At 47.2% G+C, this 18,039-nt stretch overlaps 1 protein-coding gene across 6 annotated transcripts in view; it reads left to right on the forward strand.

Annotated features, from left to right (window-relative positions):
* The window catches only part of LPIN2 (lipin 2), a 103,695-nt gene extending 86,221 nt beyond the window's left edge, over positions 1–17,474 (forward strand). For 4 of the 6 annotated variants that reach the window (XM_027088784.1, XM_027088783.1, XM_027088786.1 and 1 more), the window contains 14 exons: positions 1,605–1,739; positions 1,893–1,992; positions 4,829–5,016; positions 7,214–7,307; positions 9,290–9,359; positions 10,069–10,158; positions 10,889–10,971; positions 12,057–12,201; positions 13,457–13,605; positions 14,244–14,330; positions 15,296–15,448; positions 15,735–15,849; positions 16,498–16,601; positions 16,903–17,474. In XM_027088784.1, coding sequence (XP_026944585.1) covers positions 1,605–1,739; positions 1,893–1,992; positions 4,829–5,016; positions 7,214–7,307; positions 9,290–9,359; positions 10,069–10,158; positions 10,889–10,971; positions 12,057–12,201; positions 13,457–13,605; positions 14,244–14,330; positions 15,296–15,448; positions 15,735–15,849; positions 16,498–16,601; positions 16,903–17,047 — 1,658 coding nt within the window. In that variant the 3' untranslated portion in view covers positions 17,048–17,474. Of the gene's footprint in view, positions 1–1,604; positions 1,740–1,892; positions 1,993–4,828; positions 5,017–7,213; positions 7,308–9,289; positions 9,360–10,068; positions 10,159–10,888; positions 10,972–12,056; positions 12,202–13,456; positions 13,606–14,243; positions 14,331–15,295; positions 15,459–15,734; positions 15,850–16,497; positions 16,602–16,902 lie in introns of those variants that run through there. The other 2 variants (XR_003429118.1, XM_027088785.1) reach the window with 2 other exon arrangements.
* Positions 17,475–18,039: the final 565 nt, after the last annotated feature.

The following is an 18,039-nucleotide window of genomic DNA, read 5'->3' on the forward strand; positions in this document are numbered from 1 at the left end:
GCTCCGGATGCGCAGGCCCAGCGGCCATGGCTCACGGGCCCAGCCGCTCCACGGCATGTGGGATCTTCCTGGACCGGGGCACGAACCCGCGTCCCCTGCATCGGCAGGCGGACTCTCAACCACCGCGCCACCAGGGCAGCCCTGCATTTGGTTTTTGTGTTTAACCTTTTTTGTTTAGAACAGCTCGTGTGCTTGTGCGCACACGAGCGCACACACGCACACACCCGCCACTACCACTCTTTCCCTCTCTGCACCCATGATACTGACCTTTTGAAGAGCCCAGGCTATTGTCTTGTGTACTTACTTTCTCACAGTCTGGATGTATCTGATTGTTTTTTCAAAGGGACATTCCCGTATTTCCTTAAACTGGAACTTAAGTCTTCTAACATTAAAAAAAAAAAAAAAAAAAGTAAAAATAAACAAGTGAAACTAAGTTTACTAACGTATTCTATCTAAAGCAGTAAATTCAAACTATTATAGTTTTAACAAGTAATTAATGTAGACGTTATGGAGATATTTTACATTTTTTATAGTAAGCCTTGGAAAGCTGGTATGTGTTTTTCGTTTTTTTTTAAACATCATTGTTCTTTGGATATATACAAATTAAAACCAGAATGACCAGAATAAAAATAGTAGTGCCGTCATATGTTGGTGAGGAAGCAGAGGCATTGGATCATGTTTTTGGGAAAATATACCAGACAAGTGAAAATTACGTTCACACAAAAACCTGTACGGTAATTTTAATAGCAGATTTATACTTAATAGTCTCAAACTAGAAATAACCCAGATGTCCTTTGAATGGTGAATGGTTAAGCGACCTGTAATAAGTGCTTCATACCATGAAATACTAAGGGAAAAAAAGGAACAAACTAGTGATAATACGCAAGAACTTGGATGAATCTGAGGAAATTATGATGAGTAAAGATAGCAAGCAAGCCAATGTCAAAAAGTTACATGTGGTATGATTCTATTTATATAACATGCTTGAAGTTACCAAGTTAGAGAAGGGAAGAACAGATTAGCGGCAGCTGGGGGTTAGCAGTGGGGTGGGGGAGGGAACAAGAGAGAAGTGGGTAGAGCTGTAAACGGTCGCAGCAGGATCTGTGTGGTGACAGTATTTTATATTGACTGTGATGGTAGACGCATGAAATGCACGTGTTGAAATAGCATAGAACTAAAGATAAACACGCACACACTTCTCACGTTTTACAGACCTCACTCAGATTAGGTCAGGTCACGTGCACGGCAGCCACGTGTGGCAGTGATGAGTGGGCAGCACAGCTCTAGAGGCGTGATTGGATTTGGGTTAAATATGCTTTATTTTTTGAATTGAAGATGCTCCCTACTGCATCTCATCATGTCCCACTATGCGATGCTAACCGTGATCCTGTGTCGAAGGCGTCAACTGCCAGGTTTGCCCACAGTGAGGGGTCCTGCCCTCCACAGGCACCGAGTGAGCACCCTGTTCCCCGCAAGCCTCCCCTCGTGGCTTTAGAATGATGGCCTCTTTCTCGACGCTGGTAGTCACATCAGGTTCGGGTTCGATCTCCTTTGTTCGTGCTGTAAATATAATAAACGTTAACCTTCAAGTGTAAACGATTTAGGGCCCAGGATTATTCACGTGAGAGCAGGTGAAAGAATGCGTGACTCAGCGCGTGTTTATTGGGCGGCTGTCAGGAGTGCGACCCTGACGCCCTCTTCCATTCGCATGGATGATGAGAACCCACACAGGGAAAGAGGTTAGTTGACACCTTTAAAAATACAACGTAATTCCAATCGTGGTCTGTTTTATTCCTTGCAAACCTTTGTTTTCTTGCAGAGTTGTAAATGAAGAATAACCAAGTTCTCATCTCCAATGGTTTTTTTTTTTTTTTTTTTTTAAACAAAAACAGGTGTCCACAAGAGAAGCCAGCACCAGGGACCTGATGATATTTACCTGGATGACCTGAAGGCGCTAGAACCTGAGGTCGCAGCTCTCTATTTCCCCAAAAGGTAGTGCATTTTAGATTGAAGAGTGGGCAGCTCTGAAATATTCTCTGTTTCTAGAGCAAAGCATTCTGTCTGAGAAAAAAGAGCATGGGGATGGTATCCTTCAGCTAATAAGTTGGATGATTGCTTCAGATTTTGGAAAATTCAGAAATTGTACATGTGTTGTTTTGACTGTAGTGATTTGAAATTAATAATTTACCTATTTATGAAAAGATTTTCAATACAGTAAGAAGGTAAGGTGTACTAGTGAAGCCTACATAAGGGCCTAACAGTGGATGTGACTTCAGTTTAGCAACTCCTGTTCATTAGCATTTGTTTCCTTTACTAGGTGTTTTAAAGGTAAAATAGCTTTATTCAGAGATGCTTTACAAAGAAGGCCTCCACTCTTCAGTGAGTCTCCGCTTGCAGTCCTGGGTCTAGTGGGGCCCCTTCTAGGGCCTGTGCACCCCTGGAGCTCAGCTCTCCGCAACCCCTGGCACCCCCTCCCCCTTCTCCTCCGTGACTCTCACCTTGGAATAACACCGAGATCTCAGCAGCGATAGACTTGCACTGTTTTCCCAAGGTCACTTCCATTCTTGGGGAAATTCCATGATAATACTCTATCTATGATTATAAAAAACAATTTACTTTTCTCGTGAGAAGTATGGCTTGAATATACTGAGCCACAGTCACGCATAATTAAACATTTTTAGGTAAATTATTGAAAAGCATGTCTTAAGTTTTTATTTAAAATAGAAAGATGGGATTGAAAAGAAGATACTTAAATTTTTACAGATAGTTTTGGAAGATCCTTAAAACTCCTTCCTAGCTTTCTGCCCTACATTTGTCTCCAAGTATCCACTTCCTTTTGAAGTAGTAGCTGGGTTTTTAAGGTGAGAAAACTGAAAACTGGTCCTTTTTTTTTTCCAATGAGAAAGTTAAAATGTAAGCTGTCTTAAGATTATCTCTTTGTTTCCAATCTCCCAGTCCTTAATCATTTATTTACGCTGGGATTCCTAAGACAGATTTCTTAGTTTCTCTTTTAAAAAATGGGGAAGCGTGACTACTGCAGTGGGGCCTCCCTGTGCTGTTATAACTTCACCATCTGGGACCGTTGCCATTCACCAAGCCTTACCTCAGAAGCTGGTTGTTTCTAGAGACATTCATAAACACTGAGAGACAGTGAGATTATTGAAATGCTTGTAAGCATTTGTTTTATCATCGTGGCCATTGCCGTCTTGACTGAATAGCCAGTATTTGTAATTAGAGCTCAACTTTGCCCTAAATCACATCAGTCTCATGGGTTTGGCGGCCTGTTGAGTCAGGTGGGTCCTCTGTGCATTTAAGTGGTGGCGTCGGTGAGGGTCACACCAGCTGCTCTGACTGATAAAACTCAAGACCTTGGTGGCTTGACCACAGCAGTTGATTTCTTGCTCACGTGATGCTGTTCTAGTGCTGGTGTTTGGTGGGAGGCCTTGCACACAGGGGCTCAGGAGCGCAAGCTCCTTCCATCCTGAGCCTCCACCATGCCCTCCGGGGCCTCAGTGGGGAAAGGAGAGGATCACGTGGGGCAGTTTACTCAGGGGCCCAGCTTGGGGAGGACACAGCAGACGCCTTCTGTCCACATGGACAGCTCAGTCATCTGATCAAGAGGCCACACGTAACTGCAGGGGGACCTAGCGTGTGCCTTGGAGGTTGAAGACAAGGGTGTTTGTGTTTTACTCCAGGGGTCGGCCTGCACTGGGGCCCCCGCGTAACAGCAGGTTTTGCTGCTTTAGGTGGCTTTGGCTTTTTCACCATTTCCAGTGAGGAACACATTCTGTTGATCCGATTGATCTCAGTATTGTGATATGTGTGTACATTGCTCTTAGGAGAGAGAATTCCCCAAAACCTAAAGTTTTCTTCAGAGGCTCAGATACAAAACATGATCATGTTCGAAACTGCTTTCTATTTATGACATATCTGTGCTGTGCTGCCACCTACTGTTCAAATTTCAGATTTTTCCCTAACGATCATATAACTTCACTGGATAGCATACATTCATATACTGGCTTTTTAAAAAAAAAAGTAAAAGAATTTGAAAATTCTAGAACAGTATTTCAATGTGACATTGAAATAGAGCAGTAAATTTTCATGACTAAGAGACTTACGGCGTCATTTCCTTGGGTCTTTTTTCTCTCAAACTTATGCTCCATTACAGAAAGTTTCCTTTAGGATCAGCTTCTAAAACCTTATTTAGAAAAGTGAAAATATTGAATACCCTCGACTTTGGTTCTGGCGCTCACTAGTGTAAGAACAGCTTATTTCTAGTTTCTCAGTACATTTTCTTTCTTGAGGTGTGTCTAGGCTCCTGAGAATTTTCACTTGGTTAATTTCTTTGTTGTATTTCGTGAAGTAACAGATGATTTAGAAAAGCCTTGTTTTTAAAAATAATACAACCTTGGACTACAGCATTTTCTACAGGATGTATATAGCACTGCGGCCTTTTCTAGGAAGTTAAGATCAAAAGGTTTTCAAACATCAGATTTTTCTTAATTACTCTGTCATTTTCATCATACGATGTAAATAAATGCTTATAACTCTTTTGCCCCTTTAAGTCAGAGCTGCCACCTTTGAAAAGTTCGCATTATTGTGAATGACGGTAGTGATGTTTGTGACGTGCTCGCTGTATCCAGTTAATTCCTCAGCAGTGCTGTTAGGTTATTTCAGGGTCATCTGTGATAGGATTTTCAGCACTCCCTAAGGAAAGCTGCGTCCAATGGCAGGTCAGCCTGCTCCTGTTCACAGCGCCCAGGGAGCCCTGTGGTTGGGAAGCTGGGAACGCGGGCAGCTGTGTGAAGGCCATGCTTTCCTCCCGCAGCGAGTCGGAGCCCGGCTCCAGGCAGTGGCCCGAGTCCGACACGCTCTCTGGCTCCCAGTCCCCACAGTCTGTGGGCAGCGCGGCCGCCGACAGCGGCACCGAGTGCCTCTCAGACTCTGCCATGGACTTGCCCGACGTCACCCTGTCCCTCTGCGGGGGCCTCAGCGAGAACGGAGAGATTTCTAAAGGTAGGCCAGCAGTCACGCCTGCCCCACTGAGAAAGCAGCCTTGAGCCGTTGTGGGAATCCAGCTCGCGGGGTCTTGTGCAGGTAACCGGGGTCCCCCTTTGCTGTCGGACTCTTGGCCCTTCACTTAGGTACCTTGTGTTGGGGTGACGCCACAGGTAAATGGGTGGGAGACGGCACGTGTCTGGGGCCGAGGTCTTGGGCGGCCCGCCTGCTGGGCGGCCGGGGTCAGTGCAGCTCTGGCCACCTTCTCTTCTGTAAGGTTGTTGGAAGAATAGTTGCGGGACTGGGGCCTGGCTGCCCCGAGTCTGAGACAGGAGAGGAGGGCCTGAGGCTGCCAAAATTGATTGTCTTCTGAGTAGATGGATGTTTCTGGCTAAAGGTAGAAGGGATTACTTTCTGTCTCATCTTGAGAGTTGGCGCAGGAGAGTAAAGGTGCTCAAGACAAGACAAGGGAGCTGCTTAGCGGGGCCGGTTCAGACGACTCTGCTGTGGCTTGAGCAGCCGTGTGTACGTCTGTCCCAGGTTATTTGGCCTTTCTGGTTTTCCCTCCTTTTGTAAACTGAACTCTTCTTAATGTTTTCTCAGTTTGGCTAGTGGCCCTTGATTGACTTTCCTCTAAGGAAAGATTTTCTTTTTACAACTAGCATCATCCTTCATCTTCTGCATGTGGCAGGCCAGGCACCCTGAGCCTCACGTCTGTGCTTCCCTGAATCTTCTTTTTCTTAGCGTCACAGGGTGATCGCTGTGCCTCTTTTCCACCTCTTAATTCTATTTGTTTGTTTTACTTTTTGCTAGAAATTAAGAGCGTGTTATTACGGCCAGTGGTTCCCTCTAGGGACAAAGTTAAATAGGTCACATTTTAATTATAATCCTCATAAGCCTTCACTTTAAAAAATATAGGTGGAGGAGGGGATATACAATTTATGTAAACTATAAAATTTATACTTAAAAAGAATATTGTTCACTTAGGTAGAGTTTGTCATTGGGGGAGGCAGAAACGGCAAGTAAAAGTAATAAATATACAGACTGCCAGGAGGAGCAACCCCAGGGAGAATTGCCTCTGTTGGCCTGCATCAGAGCGCAGGGTTGCGATCAGCATACAGAAATTCATGCGCAGCTCTCGTTTATTCTGCAAGAGCTTGGAATTTATTTCTTGACGAGACCCTACGCCAAATTCTGGTGTGTGTTTGGTTTCTTTCCTCCAAGCATTGTAAAACGTTCTGATTGTTTTTTCTAACGTAGCTTGTACTTGTGCACTTAACGCTGTAAGACCCCCCACGAGTATTCCCCAGGTATGCAGTCTCTCCTACTTAGAAGAATGAAGCTCAGTTTTCACTGGTTACGGAGTGGAGCGTGTGCACGTCTGTGCCTTCATATCTTCCTCCCTCTCGCCACATCTGTAATCTATTTTCCTAGGAGTCCTGGTTTATCCCTTTCTCCCATTTTTCTTTTTTTTAATTTTTTTTACATCTTTATTGGAGTATAATTGCTTTACAATGGTGTGTTAGTTTCTGCTTTATAACAAAGGGAATCAGTTATACATATACATATGTTCCCATATCTCTTCCCTCTTGCGTCTCCCTCCCTCCCAATCCCACGCTTCTAGGTGGTCACAGAGCACCGAGCTGATCTCCCTGTGCTATGCGTCCGCTTCCCACTAGCTATCTATTTTACGTTTGGTAGTGTATATATGTCCATGCCTCTCTCTCGCTTTGTCACAGCTTACCCTTCCCCCTCCCCACATCCTCAAGTCCATTCTCTAGTAGGTCTGTGTCTTTATTCCTGTCTTATCCCTAGGTTCTTCATGACATTTTTTTTTCTTAAATTCTATATATGTATGTGTCAGCATACGGTATTTGTCTTTCTCTTTCTGACTTACTTCCATTTTTCTTTGGTTGGTTGGTTGGTTTTTGGTTTTTAGTTTTGTTTTTTCCCATCTGCGGGAGGAGTGGTAGCAGAAGGGGGAGTAGAAAAGAAGTGTTCTTTCTTGTCCTGGGGGAAAAAAAACCTCAAGTGTCTGACATTTGCTTTTGATGCATATAGAAAAGTTAGTTGGTGGGTTTCTTGTTTGTTTGTTTTAAAGGACTTTTCAAAAATCTTATAGTCCCTTCAATGTAGGTAGTATTGTGATAATCTCATATGGGTATTTATTTATGTAATCTCTAACCAAATGGATAATTATTGTTTTACACTGCAGAGAAATTTATGGAGCATATCATTACTTACCATGAATTTGCAGAAAACCCTGGACTTATAGACAATCCCAACCTTGTAATACGGATATATAACCGGTAAATACTCTTGCTTTTGTAATTATTAAATACTCTTGCAGGTTTTTTTCCCCAAGTGCTGTTTTTAACCATTATAAAGTCTTTCTTGCTATAAAATATGACATTTCATATAAACGAGCTAATGGGCAGTGAGTGACTTTGAAGTGAAGGTAAAGCCTCAGCTTTATTTTCAAATGAGGTGTTGAAATGCTACTCTGTTTTATATTGGGTGGGCCAAAAAGTGCCTTCAGTTTTTTAAGTAAAATTAAAGGCACATTTTTCATTTTCACCAAGAACTTCATTGAACAACGTATTCACCCTTTTGTTCCACTACCTTCTGCCATTTTTCAGGCAACTTTGTAATTCCATCTTCCCAAAACTTTCTTTTTTGAGCAAAGAACTGTTCCAGGGGCCTTTTGCAGTCTTCCAGGGAATTGGAATTTTCTTCCATTAAGAGAATTTTGTAAAGACCAAAACGAATGGAAATCCGAAGGTGCAATGTCTGGTGAACATGGCAGATGAATCAGAACTTCCCAGCCAAGCTGTAACAGTTTTTGCCGGTCATCAAAGAAATATGCGGTCTTGTGTTATCCTGGTGGAAGATTACCCGTTTTCTGTTGATTAATTCTGGTCGCTTTTTGTCAAGTGCTGCTTTCAGTTGGTCTAATTGGGAGAGGTACTTGTTGGAATTAATCATTTGGTTTTCCGGAAGGAGCTCATAATAGAGGACTCCCTTCCAACCCCACCACATATACAACATCACCTTCTTTGGATGAAGACCGGCCTTTGGTGTGGTCGGTGGTGGTTCATTTCGCTTGCCCCACGCTCTCTTCTGTTCCACATTGTTGTACAGTATCCACTTTTCATCGCCCTTCACAATTTGCTTTAAAAACGGAATGTTTTCATTACATTTCAATAGAGAATCACATGCAGAAATATGGTCAAGAAGGTTTTTTTCCCTTAACTTATGTGGAACCCAAACATCAAAGCGATTCCCATGACCAGGCTGGTGCAAATGATTTTCATACTCATATTTTGAGTATGTCAGCCATCTCCCATGTGGTATAACGTTGATTGTTCTCAATTATGGTTTTGGTTTGATCGCTGTCAACTTCAGCTGGTCTGCCCTGACTGTGGAGCAGCATCCAGCGAAAATCTCCAGCACGAAACTTCACAAACCACTTTTGAAACGTTCAGTCACAGCACCTTCTCCATACACTGCACAAATCTTTGTGTGCGTTTCAGCTGCATTTTTACCTTTCTTGAAATCATAAAGCATAACATGCTGAAAATGTTGCTTTTTTCTTCCCGCTTCAGTGTTAAAATGGCTACACAAAAATTCACCAATTTTGATGTCTTTCTTTCTTTTAAATTTATTTATTTTTGGTTGCATTGGGTCTTCGTTGCTGCGCGCAGGCTTTCTCTACTTGCGGCGAGTGGGGGCTACTCTTCGTTGTGGTGTGTGGGCTTCTCATTGCGGTGGCTTCTCTTGTTGCGGAGCACGGGCTCTAGGTGCGCAGGCTTCAGTAGTTGTGGCTCACGAGCTCTAGAGCGCAGGTCAGTAGTTGTGGCGCACGGACTTAGTTGCTCCACAGCATGTGGGATCTTCCTGGACCAGGGATCGAACCCCTATCCCCTGCATTGGCAGGCGGGTGCTTAACCACTGCGCCACCAGGGAAGCCCCATAAGTCTTTTTTTAAATGCATGCTGATGTGACACCTGTCACAATACAATCTAACAAAATTGTTTCAAATGAAGTTAAAGACAACTGAGTGCTACTAGAGCCATCCTACGGAAATAACCGAGCAAACCTTTTGGCCCACCCAGTACATTGTGCTGCTTCTCTGCTCAGAGAAGTTTGGCTTGAAGCAAAGATTACTTATGTGGCAAGCAACTGAGCTGATCATCTTTTCATTGAAGAGAATAAGGCATTTTATGTGGTATTTCTCCCTCCCGCCCTCTCCTCTCTTGTGTGACGGTCTTGCACGGTTTTACTCTCACAGTTACTACAACTGGGCGTTGGCGGCTCCCATGATCCTCAGCCTGCAGGTCTTCCAGAAGAGCTTACCTAAGGTGAGATCCTCCGCTGTTTGTTGCCCCCCTCAGAGGTATCTACAGCATGTAGTGCTTCGAAAAATCCAGATGTGCATATTTCTAAACTGGGTACTGTTCAGTTTGATTTAATACTCTAAAATTAATATTATCACTCAAATTATCTCATACCCCAAAGTGTAGGAAATTACCTGGGCTGCCATATCTTTGCCATTTTTACTAGATATTTATACCGGTTTCTGATGATATACGAAGGTTGAGAGATTTTACTGATTGTTAGTTAAATATAGAATAAGTGAAAACATTTCCTCCCATTAATATGGAAAGAAGCAGCGAGAAGAGGGTGATGTGGCCGCCAGAAGCGTGGCATCGGTGTGGTTCATTCAGCTGGTGGTTAAAACATGTAGAACATGAAGCTTTGCTCTGAATCTGTCCACCAAGACGACATCATCAGCCTAGCTGGTCCTCATAACTCATGAGAACCACGTTTCCCAAGGGTAGAGAAATGAGAGCAGGCTGCCTGCCAGCCCCTAAGAGGGCTGCTCCTATGTAGCCAGACCACCCAATCTCATACCACAGAACTGCCACAAAAGAGGACACTGTCCATCTTTCAGAGGAGTCTGGGAGGTGTGGAAAGCGTTGCTCACCATCCTGCACATGAATGGTTGAAAGGAGTCGAGTGCCTTGTGACTGACAGATGGCTAGACTCACCTGTGTTGATTGTTTTCAGGCCACAGTTGAGTCCTGGGTCAAAGATAAGATGCCAAAGAAATCTGGTCGCTGGTGGTTTTGGCGTAAGAGAGAGAGCATAACCAAACAGGTAACTGAGCTGGAGGTAATCCTTTCCATGGGCTGAAAAGAAGTGAATCTTTGGTTTATTCAAAAGAAACCTTTTTGCCAAGCACAAGTTGGGCCACATAATGCTCTTTTAATAATGTAGTCACCGTGTTTAAACAGTTACGTGGGCAGGGCTGATGCTAGGTGCTTCCCATGCTGCATTACCTCTCACCTTTACGACAGCCCAGCAGTGTAGGTGTTTGGATTCCTGTTTTACAGGTGAGGAAGCTGGAGCACAAGGAGGTGATGTAGCTCGACCGAGGGCACGTAACTGGTGAGGGCTGGAGCTGGGCTGTGACCTTAAGTCTGCCCCAAGAGCTGATGCCGTTTCCACCGTGCCGCGTCACCGGCTGGAAGCCAGAGCTTGCCACCTTCCCCCGCTGGAGGGAGGGGCATCAGTCCCCCCGTTCTGCAGGTCCAGCATCCCTGCTGCGGACCTAGTTTTATTATGCTGTGTGACTGAGCTGGTGCTCTCTCAACAATTCCTGCCCCTGACTTTGTGGAGGTAGCTTTTTGCACAAACAGCATATGACTTCTCTCTCAGGTTTCTGTCTTTTGGCTCAAACTAGAGGAAGTTTGTTTCTTAAGCGTTTTTAAGTTGCGGATTCAGAAAGCGGTTTTGCTCGTTCCTGGAGAGAGCTACTGTACTGAGGAACTTTTGCTTGTCCGTAGGGGGAGAACTGCACATTGTCATTGTTATCTTGCCGTTCCAGCTGCCAGAGGCCAAGGAAGGGAAATCGGAGGTGCCGCCGCCCATCGACCGGCCGTCGAGCGCGAAGGAGCCAGCCAGTGGCAGGTGGGGGCTCCCCCGCCTCGGCCACTGCATTCAAGCTGATGTTGGCCGTTTTGTTTAATTCTTAGTCAGAAATGTCTTTGTCCTGTGGACGTGCATGACAGTCAGTGGCTTCCTTCTGCTGCTCAGTTAGCAGATGATAACTTCCGCTTTTCTTTAAAAAATATCATCAGCTTCAGGACTCCCCTGGCGGTCCAGTGTTAGGACTCAGCACTCTCACTGCTGGGGCCCCAGGTTCAGTCCCTGGTCAGGAAACCAAGATTCTGCAAGCCGTGCCGTGTAGCATGGGGGTGTGTGTGTGGGTGTGTGGGTGTGGGTGTGTGTGCGCGCGTGTGTAGACTATATCATCAGCTTACAGTAAATATACTCCTCACTGCTTCCTGAATACCTTGCTCCTGTCCTGGAGCCATGGACTCGGATGCCCTGAAATGCAGGCCTTGCATTTCAGGCCTTGCAAGATCTGGGAAGCAGATCTTGCGGAATTGTGAGATGTGCTGTCCCTGGTGCCCTGCTCCCTGGCTGTCAGGCACAGCAGGGGAGACGTAACAGGATCTGAGTTGGGCGTGGGTCCCTTTCATTTCTTGGAAGGAGTAGAGCTGCCTTGGACATGTGCATTGGCTGCCCCGTGGATTGGTGCCACGACATACCCCATTCTTGTTTCTACCACCCTGTTTCTTCCTCCATCAGGTTCTTTTCTCTTCCCTTTTCTCTAAACACTTGGGTTTGTCTATCTTCTTGCTCTTTACCCTCTTCTTTTGAAAGGACTGTATAAAATCTTGTTAGTTTCTTAAATCACTGAGAAGGATTTTAAAGATTTGTATCTTTAGAAACATACACATCCTTTTCAACAAGAATCGGCGGGCCTAGTAGCATTCACTGGTTGTAGCAGAAAATGGCCAGTCACAGTGGGCGAGTAACCGCCGGCCAGTTGTAGAGGGAGGAGGAATACGCAGGTGTGTACCCTGGGTCTGGGGAACGGCTCCTCCGAGAATGGATTTGGAATCTCTTTCTCTTCTTGATCCTAAATGAAAAGCTGTCGTCTGTAAAACGTCCCGCTGCCTCTTCAGTAACGGGGTTGTGTTGAACAGGCCGGCTGAGGAAGACTCATCGAGTGACGAGGGGTCCCAGGAGCTGGAAGAATCCATCCAAGTGGACCCCATCCCTACGGAGCCGCCGACCCACAGCAGCACCACCTCCTATAAGAAGTCTCTTCGTCTGTCCTCAGACCAGATCGTGAGTTGCATGTGGTCTGGGTGGATCCAAGTCACGTGAGCTCAGTAACTGTTTAACTCGACGGGTCTCCTCTCCTGTCCACCTGGCCCCAAGCCTTACACACGTGGCCCAGCGTGTGGTCGTGGAAATGCTCACCTACGTCCGGGACAGCAGCGTCCCTCACACTGGGACCACCTGAGGACCTGCAGCACGCTTCCTCCTCCTTCACCCCCGGGCCTCCCACCTCCGTGTCTGGGAGTGAACCAGGGCATCTGTGTTCTCAGCCTGTTGCCAGGATGAATGTTTTTTTTGTTGTTGTTTGTTTTTTTAAAGAATTGTGTTGCATTCTTTTTCCTTTTTTAATTAATTTTTGGCTGTGTTGGGTCTTCGTTTCTGTGCGAGGGCTTTCTCTAGTTGGGGCAAGCGGGGGCCACTCTTCATCGCAGTGCGCGGGCCTCTCACTGTCGCAGCCTCTCTTGTTGCGGAGCATAGGCTCCAGACGCACAGGCTCAGTTAGTTGTGGCTCACGGGCCTAGTTGCTCCGCGGCATGTGGGATCTTCCCAGACCAGGGCTCGAACCCGTGTCCCCTGCATTGGCAGGCAGATTCTCAACCACTGCGCCACCAGGGAAGCCCCCTCCAGGATGAATCTTATACGTCTGGCCCAGCACTGGGCCACACACTGTCTTTTAGGAGCCGCAACCATAGGGAAATGACATTTTCTTACTTAGATGCAGTTTCCCCCTTCCTTTTTATTTCCCACTCCCTGACTTCCACCCATTTTCAATATGAAATTGTCCTGCTGTGCTCCAGGGCAGTCCCAGGTACAGAGGAAAAGGTTGGCGGGGGGCGGGGTGGGTTGTGATCAGAAGAGTGCCTGGCACCTAACACACGGTTCAGGCAGTGGCTCGTGTGAGCCACGGGCGCAGCCCCGAGCCATCCTCCCGGAGCTGGGATCCTAAAACGCTGCTTCTGGTTTGGGGAATGTTCAGATTCTGTTGCAAAACTGTGTTTTCCGCTGATTTTCTTAGCTTTTTTTTTCTTTTTAAATAGTTACTATGTCTTGTGTATTTCCGTCCCTTCTTTCTGTGTTCACACACACACATTTACGTATTTAAGAGGCTGGGATCCTTTTTCACGTAACATTGTATCATAAGCAGTTTCTCTGACCACGTATTCCTGGAAAGTGTGACTTAATTGTTGCATGTAATTCCATCAAAGTGATGTGCTATTAATTTTCAAAACTCTGATTTTTATTCTTATACTTTTTATAAAAGGCAAAACTGAAGCTCCAAGACGGCCCAAATGACGTCGTGTTTAGCATTACAACCCAGTATCAAGGCACCTGCCGCTGTGCGGGGACCATTTACCTGTGGGACTGGAACGACAAGGTCATCATTTCTGACATCGACGGGACGATAACCAAGTAAGCAGGAGCCTTGGGGTGACAGGGAAGGGGGCCCAGCTCAGTGTGTGGTGGTGGGGGGGGTGGTCCCTCACCTGGGCAACCAGCCACCATCAGGAGAGTTTTTAAACTGTACACACTGAGATGTCCTGAGTGCAGTCCCCACAGAGTCATCTTATGGAGGGAGGAAATAGGTGGGACTGTACAGACGTAACGTCAAAAATGACACTTGGGGAATTCTCTGGAGGCTCAGTGGTTACGAGTGCGGTGGCCCAGGTTCAGTCCCTGGTTGGGGAACTGAGATCCCGCAAGCCGTGCAGCGCAGCCAAAAAAAAATATTAATGATAACTTCGGGGGGGATTTAGTTATTTTGTCTCCAAATTCTGGTATGGGGGGAAGAAGAAGCTGTTGAGATTAGGGAGGAGAAAAACAGGATGTGTGGTGGTCAATTCCCTCATGTCTGATTGCTCTTCTGCAACCCTGGACCCCTGGTGGGGTCCTTGTCTCCTGTGCACAGGCCAAGGAAACCACCGTTGGGCATTGTCCCTCTACCTCTCCCCCGTCCGGCAGTTGCTGGCAGCTCGTATTTAACTAAATAGGTAAACACTTGGCTTTATATGCTTGGTTCCTGATACCTTTGTCTGTTTCTGCCCTCTTAGGTCTGATGCTTTAGGACAGATCCTTCCACAGCTGGGTAAAGACTGGACTCATCAGGGTATCGCAAAGCTCTACCATTCCATCAATGAGTAGGTATCCCGACCCACGTGTCTGGTGAGCTAGAATTTTGCTTGAAAAAGCTAGAAAAAGAGTGTTCATCAGCCAGTCCACAGAAATCTTGTTCATGCGCCAGCTATTCCCGCTCTCCTTTCCCACCCCTTCCTAGAGCCTCACACAGGGGAAAGTGTGAGCCGCCATCTGTGGGACAGGAGCTCTGTGCCCGGCATGGTATGCGTTGTTACGCATGTTAACCTTGTCATCTTGTTTTCACAGGGCTGTGGGTTGTAGGCACTGCCTGTGTCTATAATCATAGCTGTACTTGGGGGTTTTAGCTGTAATTTAACAGGAGAGCCAATTTTCAGGTTTGGTTTTTTGAGTATTTTTAATTGTATTGCTTTAAGTAGGTAATGCATGCATGGGGTAATCAATTTACCATGGGGTCCTCTCTGTCAGAGTACTTTTTTGGTGAGAAAATAGTGCCTTGGCCTTTGTGGGATCCCAATACCTATGAGTTAAGTTGATCTGCAGAATTACAGTGTCTTAAGCACAAGTTGAAAATGTCATAATATGAAAATTATGAGTATGTCAGTTACCCAGGTAAAGTTTTGCTCCTTGTTTTATAGAATGATTTGCATTCTGGAAATTGCCTATATAAGTAAAATCCTTTGTGTCTTTCATCTATAGCAGATTGTTTAAAGATAACCTCAAATTTTTGTCTGTTTTGTAATTTGGTTTCCACGGACCAGATGCTGAAACTATATCATTACTAGTAAATTTAGCGTAATCCCTAGTTGCATGTACCTCCATTTTCCACCCACGGCGTTTTTGATGGGATGGTGAGATCTTTATAATCCTAACAATTTTTTCTATTAAATTTAAGAATTTGATTTTCGTAGTAAACGAGAGGAACTTTATTTGGACCTTTAAAAAGAAAAACGCATTTTCCCCCCTTTAGCCAAAGCACACGGGCTAAACAGGACGCGTTCTCTTCCAGGAATGGCTACAAGTTCCTGTACTGCTCCGCCCGCGCCATCGGCATGGCCGACATGACCCGCGGCTACCTGCACTGGGTCAACGACAAGGGCACGATCCTGCCCCGCGGCCCCCTGATGCTGTCCCCCAGCAGCCTGTTCTCCGCCTTCCACAGGTGCCTCTGTGTGCGTATGCGTGCGTGTGCGTGCACCTGCGCGCACACGGGGGCCTGACGAGAGCTTCTGCATCTTGGTTCCGTGTTGTTCTAACTCACACATAGCTCACCTGGTCTGTGTCAGACACGGTTGAGAAGTCAGGTTGGCAAAGAAGGAGAAAGACACCGGTTATGAAGGATTAAAAAACTGGTTGGTTGTGAGCACTGTAAAGTCTCTTTAGGACCACACACCAAGGAAAGCTACCGTTTTGGATTTGGTGATCATATTTGTATTTTCTTCTCCTAGGGAAGTAATAGAAAAGAAACCAGAGAAGTTCAAAATTGAGTGTCTAAATGATATCAGGAATCTCTTTGCCCCGTCTAAGCAGCCCTTCTATGCGGCCTTTGGAAACCGTCCAAACGTAAGTGTGTCTTCTGGGCTACACACTCGGATGTGGTGTGTGAAACTCAGAGGAGTGTACTTTTAGGGTATAGCCCTGTGTTAGTTCTCAAACCAGTTGTATAGGCACAGTGAATGTCTGTTCTGCTGATATCTGCTGTAAATTTTCTCCAGCGGTCAGGAAGGGCCTGTCGGTGGAGATGTGCCCCAGAATGTAGGTGTGTGACAAAGGGCACGCCCTCTGTGGCTTCCATTCCATTTCCTCAAGCAGTTCCGACTGCTTGAGGAAAGTCTCTGTGGCTTCCATTCCATTTCCTCAAGCAGTTCCGACTCATGTTCTGAGTGATTCTAAGCCGAGTCTTGGATTCACCCCAGAACCAGGTCTCGAGGGCCCCCCTTGATTACCGCTTCCCATCTGCTGCTCCGAGGCCCCTGGCGTCTCCGTGGCGCCCAAATTTTCTGGCTTCCCGAGCGCCCTCTGCGGTGGCTCCGCTCTTGAGTTTGTGTGTGTCTAAAGCTCGGCTCCAGTGGCAGAGCTGCGCCGCGCCAGCTTCACGTGATTTCCGTACACAGTCTCCTGTTGAGGCGATTTTCTGGCTCCCAGGAACCGCAGGACCATCTCCTCATTTCTTCTCTCTGTAATCACCCTGCCCCATGTTTTCTGCTGCAGGATGTCTACGCTTACACACAGGTTGGAGTTCCAGACTGCAGGATCTTCACCGTGAACCCCAAGGGTGAGCTGATACAAGAGAGGACCAAAGGAAACAAGTCGTCGTAAGTGCGTTCCCAGCCCTCAGCCTGGAGCCCCGCAGCCAGGGGCCAAGGATCAGAACTGCACCTGCCTCTGCAGGCTTTCCTCTCTGCCGGGGTGTCTCCTCCTCTGCCGTAGCTGTTGCAGGGGGTTGCTGAGGGGCCTAGACTTTGAGGAGGGTGGCAGTGCCCTGAGAAGGAGGCCTGTCTGGGATCTTTCCCATCTGTGGAATCTGAGTAACTGGCTGTACAACCTACAGTCTGTGCTCCCAGATCAACTGATGAATAACAGTTGCTGTGCTTCCTCCCCACTTCCTTCTGCCAGGTATCACAGACTGAGCGAGCTCGTGGAACACGTGTTCCCACTTCTCAACAAGGAACAGAATTCCGCCTTTCCGTGCCCGGAGTTCAGCTCCTTCTGCTACTGGCGAGACCCGATCCCTGAGGTGGACCTGGACGACCTGGCCTGAGGCCGCACCTCCAGCGGGAGGCCCTCCGTCACTCGCCACGCAGCAAGGGAAGGTGACCAGCCCTTCTGCTGGACAGAGGACATGGGGTCCCCTCCCGGCCACAGGTGTGGGACAAGACGTGCTGACAGTCGGGCACCAGCAGGGACGGGAAAGCTGCTGGGGCTGGAACCGCCTTCCCCCTTCCCCCTCCCGGGCCCTGAGGGGCTGCTGTTCGGTGCCGCGGCCGGAGCCGCGAGGGGAGCTCGGGCCTGAGGCCGGAGGCCTGGGCTCTTTTCACTGGCCTGTCCTCCCATCACTGGCCTGTCCTCCCACACGCTCTGTGTTGTGTGCTGGGTGCTCCTTTAATTGCCTGATTTAAAAAGAAGGAAAAAGAAGCTAAGAGTGGACCAAAATGTTGCACAAAGTAAAGTGTTCTAATTTCCACTGGGCAGTTGAAAGTGTTTCTCTCAAAAGGAGGGCCTTCTTCAGGGGATCAGGGTCCAGTGGTGATGTCGGTCCAAACCGCCTGTGCACATTTCTTCTGTGGCTCCTCCCTCCCTGCTCCACGGAAACGGGACGCTTGCTCGGGCCCCCGGGGTGACAAACGTGGGCTGCGGGGGAACATAAGGTCCTTATATCATTGCCTTCTCACCTGTGACTATTCCACGGTGGGGACCTGAACTGAGGTGTCGTGTCTCGGACTGGCAGGAAGGAGCAGGTCTTGCAGGATGTATGTGATGCCCGTAAGAGCCTTCCTAGCAGCAGGAGTTGGTTAAACAGCAAGGAACAGCTCTGTTCTTAGGGAGGCCTTGGAAATGCAGGTGAGCACTTGTGACGGGTCCTGGGAAGGGTCCTTTCTCCGTCTCCCTGCCTGCAGCCCAGTTTCCCAGCCTGGTTGTGATGAGCTCTTGTCGGACCCGAGCAGGCCGCCCCAGAGAAGGGGGGTTCTATCCACAAGCCTCTGCAGAGCTGTGAGCACGAGCCTGCAGAGGTGAGGCTGGGTGTGGACGGTC

The sequence above is a fragment of the Aethalodelphis obliquidens genome, unplaced genomic scaffold (assembly GCF_003676395.1).
Source record: "Aethalodelphis obliquidens isolate GAN/ISIS:26980383/991018 unplaced genomic scaffold, ASM367639v1 scaffold63, whole genome shotgun sequence".
NCBI lineage: Eukaryota > Metazoa > Chordata > Mammalia > Artiodactyla > Delphinidae > Aethalodelphis > Aethalodelphis obliquidens.